General features: G+C 32.2%; 2 protein-coding genes across 2 annotated transcripts; both read left to right on the top strand.

Moving 5' to 3' along the window:
* Positions 1–1966: 1966 nt before the first annotated feature.
* LOC105114767 (pathogenesis-related protein STH-2-like) lies at positions 1967–2868 on the top strand. Its single transcript, XM_011011431.1, has 2 exons — positions 1967–2179; positions 2447–2868. The coding sequence occupies exons 1-2, from the start codon at positions 1996–1998 to the stop codon at positions 2743–2745; spliced, it is 483 nt and encodes a 160-aa protein (XP_011009733.1). The 5' UTR covers positions 1967–1995; the 3' UTR covers positions 2746–2868.
* Positions 2869–6275: 3407 nt separating this feature from the next.
* Positions 6276–8665, top strand: LOC105114766 (PPR superfamily protein). The gene has a single exon (XM_011011430.1). The coding sequence runs from the start codon at positions 6328–6330 to the stop codon at positions 8419–8421; it is 2094 nt and encodes a 697-aa protein (XP_011009732.1). The 5' UTR covers positions 6276–6327; the 3' UTR covers positions 8422–8665.
* Positions 8666–8758: the final 93 nt, after the last annotated feature.

Here is an 8758-nt window from a genome sequence, read left to right as displayed (position 1 = left end):
AAAAGTTTTTCACTTCGTTCAAGAACTTTCTTTTATCTTTGGTACTCCAATGAGTTGGCAATTGTCCTGAAACAAGAAAATTGATAATATTAGCAAATCAAGACATTGTAGAAACGGAAAGTAAAGATTCATTGGGAAAGATTTATTTGAGCACTATTCAAAGTTTTACTTACATGGTAAATCACACAAGGTTTCTTATCTTTTTTTTGTCCCAAAACAGCACCTATGATATAATCACTAGCGTCACACATTATTTCAAAAGGTAATGACCAATCAGGAGGTTGAATGACAGGAGCACAAGTAAAGCAAGTTTTTAAGTTTAACAAAGGCTTCTTCAAAATGTTCAGTCCATTCAAAAATATTATCCTTTGTTAGAAGGTTACTTAAAGGTTTAGATATTACACTAAAATCTTTTATGAGCCTTCTATAAAAACTAGCATGTCCTAGAAATGATCTAACATCTTTAATAGATTTTGGTGTTGGCAAATTTGCAATTAACTTGATTTTAGATTTGTCATCCTTAATTCCTTTTAATGAAACAATATGACCAAGTATAATGTCGTTTGTTACCATAAAGTGATATTTTTTCCAATTCAGCACAAGATTCTTCTCTTCACACCTGTTCAAAACCTTTTCTAAGTTAGTTAAACAATCATTACATTCTTGTCTTAAATAGTTTTATAAATAAGAGTTATTTAACAACGAAACAAATCCTAACAATTAAACTAACTAGATTAAAACTAATAATAATTAATATTAACTACTGCTATTATTGGAAATCAACTACTCTTTCCTGTCAACATGCATTATTGGAATTTTGGCTTGCATGTATTACTACAATTAATTGGAACCTGTGTCAACATAATCCTTAACTTTAGGACTATTTTTCCCTTTGTTAGACTCAATATGTTTCTTTCCTTTGACAACACCTTAGATCATTAGAACTTGCAATCATGTTGTCACTTGACAATATGATTTATCAGCTAATTACACTATGATAGCAATCATGTACTCTTTAGTAATTGATATGTTGATGAAGCTTAACTTTAAGTTGTCGTTTAATAATCTGATTTATTAGCTAATTACATTATGGGTAGTAATCATGTATTCTTTAGTGATTGATATGTTGATGAAGCTTAAAAAGGGTTGATATTAGAAAAAAAAAATTAATAGAGAGGACAAAGCAAACTAATACAACATTAATATTAATTACTACTATTATTATTAGAAATCAACTACTCTTTCATATCAATATAGATTGCTGGAATTTTAGCTTGCACAGATTATATAGATTGCTGGAATTTTAGCTTGCACAGAGTATTTCATTCATTGATTGATAATTTGATTCATCAACTAATTAAACTATAGTAGCAATCATGTGCTATTTCATGATTGAACATGTTATGAAGCTTCAAATGGTTGACATTAGAAAAAAAAAATTAATAAAGAGGACAAAGCAAACTAATACACCTTTAAGAGGGACCAATAAAAGCTTTTTACCTATGTTTCGACATATAGTTTCCTTTTGATTGGTGTATCCACTGCGGATACATCAACATGGGGGAAGCCCGATCAGCTTCTGTGCTCTGAATCACCAGCAATAGTTTTGTGACCTTGAGTAGGCCTCAGGTCCAACTTGCATTCAGCTTAGACCAGGAGCTCGAAGCCCGATACCTCGGCCCCCCAAATCACCCCTTGGAGCGCCGCCCATGTGAATACGTGAGCGTGCCTTTTTCTAAATTTTCAAAGTAGAAGAAACCGTTTCCAGCCCCTAACAAATATTGAAATATTTATGCACAGGCGCACAAACCCCAGTCAGGTCTTAGCAGCCAACAAAAATTTGAAGACTTTGAAAATTATACTTTCAGTGGTGGCATTTCCATTCAACAAAGTTTAGGAGGCTAATTACCAAAGAAACCAAAAATCTACTCACTCATCCATGCATGCATATATAAGCTAGTGTCATCTCGTCGGCTTGGTACAATCTTTAACACTATGGGTGTCGCTAGCTACACACAAGAATTTACATGCCCAATTTCTCCAGCACGCATGTTCAAGGCCTTAATCTTAGACTCAAACAATTTGATCCCAAAACTCTTTCCGCAAATCGTAAAAAGTGTTGATTTAATCCATGGAGATGGAGGAGCTGGAAGCATAGAGCAAGTAAACTTCACCGAAGGTTTGTAAACAAGGGCTATATATTAAGGATAGTGATGGTAGCTTGCAGCCGCGGATCATGGCCGTCGCGGTGGCCCTGTGAATCACTCGTACGGTTAGGAATCGTGGCTGCAAACAACTGCCATTGCCCTTAGCCTGTATATTCAAGCGTTCTCGCATAATATATGCGTATAATATACACACACGCACTTAGCAATTTGTTTTACTGATGCAAGTCTAATGCCAATATCGCAACTTGGTGCATGCATTTGATTAGTTTACCGTGCAGGTACTGATATCAAATATGTGAAACATCGAATTGATGAGCTAGACAGAGTCAATCTCGTTTGCAGGTACACTATGATTGAAGGGGATCCACTTGGGGAGAAGCTTGAATCTATTGCTTATGAGGTCAGGTTTGAGGTAGGGAGTGATGGAGGTTGCGATTGTAAGATGACAAGCAGCTATTTAATGCTTGGAGATTTTACTCTCAAAGAGGAAGAAATCAAGGCTGGTCAAGACAAAGCCAGGGGAATATACAAAGTCGTGGAAGCCTACCTCTTGGAGAACCCTCATGTCTATGCTTAGTTTTGTGTCTTCATCATGAACTAGCTCTATATATGTTGATCTATTATGTCATTTCAGACATTTGTTCTTCGCATGTTATAATTCAGAATGGTAATTAAGATCAGAATAAAATTCATGGAAAAAGCATTATTGAGATATTGTACAACCCCATTTTCAATCGTATGTTATGAACCGGGATATTATAAGAGGTTAGTCATATTCACAATACTAGAGAACAAAATCTGCGCAGAAAATTAACTCCTAGCAAGTACCGAGAGGAAAAATTGCAGTGAACAATATGGCATATCTTGAACCTCTACCATATTTATTCACTAATTAAGCATTTAGTTACGTACGTGGATTAATAAATAATATGACTAGTCTGCATTGAAGAAATTAGAGGGACTCATATTAAGAAGACGACGATTGTTTTTTGGGCATGGCATGGTGCCGTACGTGTGCTTTTAGATTTGAAAGTGGTTGATTAATATTTAACTTAGATGTACGAGTAATTCTTTTGAAAATTCTTTTGATTAGTAGAGGGAGGGAGGGAGGGAGACGCAGTCTTTTGCTGCCATGGGCGGCGAAAGTGACCTTTTCTTTTTCTTTTTTTTAGATTAAAGTGGATATCTGAGTCAGTTTGCGCGCACCACAACTAATCTCACGGGCCCTAAAGTTAATAATTATGTAAACCTTCAGTGGCCATCATATGAGCAATTAAGGACTCGAACCTGAGACCACAGAGAAAGCAAACTCCTTAATCCTAAGTCCTTACTACTTGGACACCACCTAGATAGTTTTCTTTCTTTCTTTCACCACTTCTTTTTTTCTTTCTTTCTTTTGGTAATGAAGTGGTGACCTGTTCAAAATTCATAATCCTAGGACGTTTGGAGCAAGCAAAGATAAAGCATTTATGATTGAATGGCTGCCAGTGAAACGCAACATTTCGACACGTTAGAAGATGTGGTGTGGTATCAGCATTAGTAGAGTAATCTTAAAGCTAAAAAATCCCCCTTTTCTAACCATAGTGGGCATTGAAGTGGAGCAAGAGTACTGTGCATGGTTGAACATGTTCTAACTACGTGGCTTAATTAAGAAATTGCTGTGCAACAGCTAAAATATATGCGGTTAGCATCACTATTCATTGTGTAGGTTTTGTTTTGTTTTCTTTATCTTTTTTTATACATGGCTAAACGGGCTTTGCAGGTTTTTGCGATCCCAGCAAATGGCCTTAACATAAACCCAACCGCATCCGGCTAAATTATGTGCATTTTTTTTTTAATGTTTTGAAAATATTTTTAAAAAAAATTAAAATTTTTATTTTTTACTTTAAATTAATATTTTTTTGTATTTAGATCATTTTGATATATTAATATTTAAATAATTTTTTTAAAATAAAAAATATATTATTTTAATACATTTCCAAATAAAAAAACACTTTGAAATAGAGTTGATTATTTTTTGTTTGGTTCGATTCGGTTTTTACCTAAAAATAACTAAACTGAATTTAAAAAAATTAAAATCGATTCAAACTGACCGGTTTTGGTTCAATTATGTTATTTTAGAACAAAAATTAAAACCCAACTTATTGGTTTGGCTCGGTTTTTTCTTATTTGGCTTAGTTTTTCAGTTTGATTTTTTATTAATTTTGATTTGATTTAGTTCGGTTTTTCAATTTCAGTCTTATAAAACCAAACCAATTAGTTTTTTTAAATATTCTAATTTGTTTTTTTCACAGTTCAATTTTTTTTGTTATTATTTTTATTCTCTTAGTTTAATATGTTTTTTAATTTTTTTGCTTAATTGATTTTTTAATTTTTTTTGCTTACCTCTATTTTAAAAAATAACTGCTACCATATTCTCAAACACTTCTTAATATTATCTCCTTACTAAATTCCTCTTAAACATGTTGTTAAGATAATTATTATGTTTTGGTTTGTCTATTTAGTGATAATGAATCATCCATATAGGATTAGTGTATATATTCTATAAACTTTGATTTATATAAGCTCTACATTCACATGGTAATAACTTTGTATATAAATATATTTAGTTATTAATAAAAAATTATTTATTTTTAATATTTATTAAATATTTGATTAATAAATCTAAAGTAAAGATAAAGTTTTTGGAACAAAAATGCTTTGTAAAAAAAAAATTATAAGTTTTTATAATTTTGAGATTCCTATAGTAATAAAGCATTATTTCTAAATATTTTTTTGTCAATGATCTATTAAGACTGATTATATATATATTATTTTTTTTATGAAAAGAAGCAATTGGTTTTCATAAACTAATGTACAAGAAATATCTAAAACTAATATGGAGATACTAGTCAGATGGCATATACACTAAAATGACCTATATGAGAATTCCATATGGAGAGATCATATGTGTTTATAAAAAAGTTTACATGATAGTTGTGTAAATGATCCTTAGACTCGAAATCACTAGGTTATCTTATATAGTAAATATTATATTTTGATTCTGCTACATATTATCCTAATAAAGGGTAACAAACAAAAAAATATTGGATATAATATGAACTATATAAAAGTATTTGAGTAATTAAAAAAAATCTCATCATCTTAGATGAATTAGATAAAATATTTCATCTATTCTCAAATAATATTAATTATAAATTCTTAAGTAAGATGAAATGAGATTTGAAAAGAGTTTCAAATCTTATTCAAACAATTAATAACTATGATATTAAAAATAAACATAATTTGACAAAGTAGACACACTTCATTATATAATGTCTAAATTGAAAAACAGTTGATGAAGAGATATAATAATTATATTAAGAAACTAGTCAATTAAAGGTTAAATCAAATTATTTATGATTTTTTTAATATTTAGGGGATCATGACAAGTTGTTGAATACGGTACGATTTTCAAATATAAATCAATTAATTACTAAATGATCATGACAAGTTGAGTTTTTTTAACAATTTTAAAAGTTGATCCATTAAAACTTAGATGATCTATTTAGTCAATTCATGATTCAATTAACCTAACTAAATTTGGGTGTCATATGGGTGAAATATGACAAGGTCAATTGTAAGATAATGTTTTAAAATTTTTTGTTCAAATGACATGTTTTCTTTCTTCAAATTTAAAATAAACTTTGATTCACCCAATAAATTCACAACTAAGGTCTTAATTTGACTTCTACATCTAATAACTATCCACATATTTTAATAAAATCTTATCTTTGAAAATCACTTAAGTGTCTTAAATTAAAATTCAATCTTTAAAAATGCTACAAAAGTGAATTAGATGTCAACTTTTAAAATTTACAATTTCAAATAGGAGAAATTTAATATTAAAATTAATGTTTTGAAGCATCTAGCTTTAAAAAAATTAAAGAAATAAAATGAAGATAATAAGAATAATACATAAAATAAAATGAATTTTATTTTATTTTATTTTATTTTTTTAATATATAAATTCAATTTATTTATTAATTAAAAAATTCAAGTTAAATATTATAATAATTAGGTGAGTGAAGATGTCAAAGTTATTTTAAACCCACCCCTTCATTCGTATCCCAAGTCCTATATAAATCTAAATTCTAAGGAGGCACGCACATGTTCGAGCATGCAAATGAAATCCACCAATTCCAAATTAAGACTGCCTCTTGTCCGTACAGTAACAACCTTAACAGAAAAAATACACCGACCAGTGCTGTCATCGACAACAACAACCTCATCATCATCACTGGTCTTAGAATCTTACCTCCAACCTCACATAAACGATACCATTTACGCCAAAAACAGAACACTTGACAGCTACATAAAATCAGGGAACTTTACCCTTGCTCAAAAACTATTCGAAGAAATGTCCATGTGTGATGTTGTTACATATAACTTGATGGTTTCTGGGCTTGGAAAATACGGAATGCCAAAACAAGCTCTTTACTATTACTATGAAATGGTTTCCATGGGAATTAACGAAAGCCCATCAACTTTTTCGTCTGTTTTAAGTATATGCAGCAGCCATGATGGGTTTTTAAAACAAGGAATTCAAGTTCATTGCAGGATTATTAAACTTGGGTGTGGCTGCAATTTGTTCATTAGAACCTCACTTGTTGGTTTTTATATGCAGATGGGATGTTTAGATTTGGGTTTTAGTTTGTTTGATGAAATGCCTGAGAGAAATTTGGCAACTTGGAATTTGGTTTTACGCGGTTTCTGTGAACTGGGTCGATTCCATGAGTTATTAAGAGTGTATCATGAGATGAAATTGGATGGAGTACATCCGAATGGACTTAGTTTTTGTTATTTGATTCGAGGGTGCTGTGATGAAAAGTTTTTTTATGAAGGGAAGCAGCTGCATTGTCATATTATTAAAGTTGGATGGGCGAGATCAAATATTTTTGTTGCTAATGCTTTAGTGGATTTTTATTCTGCTTGTAAGAGTTTGAATGATGCAAGGAAATCATTTGAGTCCATTAGGGTGGAGGATGTCATTTCGTGGAATTCAATAGTATCAGTTTATGCTGATTGTGGCTTATTATTTGAAGCTGTTGAGTTGTTTTATTTGATGCAGTTTTGGGGAAAGCCATCAATTCGTTCATTTGTTGCACTATTGCATTTGTCAAGCTTGAATGGGAATATTTTGTTTGGGAAGCAGATTCATTGTTGTGTTTTGAAGATGGGTTTTGACATTGGAAGTTTTCATGTACAATCTGCGTTGATTGACATGTATGGGAAATGCAGGTACATTGAGAGTTCAGTGTCCGCTTTCGAAAGTGTTCCCAAGAAAACTACACAGATTTGCAATTCTTTAATGACCTCTTTGCTGCACTGTGGTATTGTTTATGATGTAGTTGAGATGTATGGTTTGATGGTTGATGAAGGAATTGGACTTGATGAGGTTACATTTTCCACAACACTGAAAGCATTATCAGTTTCTGAATTTGCAAGTATGGACAGCTGCAGATTGGTGCACTGTTGTGCAATGAAATTAGGTTTCGGATCCGATGTTGCAGTTTCATGTTCGTTGATTGATGCTTATTCAAGGTGTGGTCATGTTCAACTTTCAAAAAAGGTTTTTGAACAACTTCCTTCACCAAATGTAATCTGTTTTACGTCAATTATCAACGGGCTTGCACAGAATGGGTTGGGGAGAGAATGCCTTCAGACATTTGAAGCAATGATCCGAAAGGGTTTGGAACCTGATAAAGTGACATTCTTGTGTGTTTTAACTGGATGCAGTCATTCTGGGTTGTTTGAAGAAGGAAGATTGGTTTTTTATTCAATGAAAGCCCAGTATGGGATCTGTCCATCAAAGGAACATTTTTCCTGTATGGTTGATATCTTGGGGCGTGCAGGTTTGCTTGATGAAGCGGAAGAGTTGACGCAAAAGGCATCTGGAAGAGGTGATTGTGTGATGTGGACCTCATTATTGCGAAGCTGTAGGATCTATAGGAATGAAATTGTAGGAAGAAGAGCAGCGAAGGCATTGTTAGAGCTTGACCCAGAAGATTTTTCAGTGTATTTGCAAGTATCAAACTTCTATTCCGACATTGGGGAATATGAAGCCTCAATGCACATTAGAGAGCTCGCTATAGCAAGAAAGTTGACAAGGGAGATTGGTCGCAGTTTTATAGAGGTGAACGATCCCCATATAGATTGGAGCTCTGTCCAAAATAAGAAAACTGAAGACATCAGACATCGCCTCAGACAGTAGACAGCAATTGAACTTTCATTTCACAAAATCAAGCCCTTCTTGTCAAGTCTACAAAAATATCTATGTAAAGTTTTCTTTTGCTTGAAGCGTTTGATGTGCATGTAGTGGGAAGTCACCATAAGCTTTTTTGCTGCCTTGTTTGGTCCAACAAAACAGTTGATTTCTTCATAGCTTAAAGTATTTTGCATTGTTTCTCTGCCTCATTGTATACTTTTGCAGTAAACATTTAATTTACGTCTTCAAAGATAGAACAGAAGCCAAAGGCAGAATCCATGAACACTTTGAATGGTCTGTGTATTTGTTGAGTAAAGCAAAGTAGTTTTTTAAAAAAAATTCC

Source organism: Populus euphratica, unplaced genomic scaffold, assembly GCF_000495115.2.
Source record: "Populus euphratica unplaced genomic scaffold, PopEup_1.0 scaffold576.1, whole genome shotgun sequence".
Taxonomy (NCBI): domain Eukaryota; kingdom Viridiplantae; phylum Streptophyta; class Magnoliopsida; order Malpighiales; family Salicaceae; genus Populus; species Populus euphratica.
The sequence above is the reverse complement of the archived record's forward strand: the minus strand, read 5'-3'. Positions and strand labels throughout refer to the sequence as shown.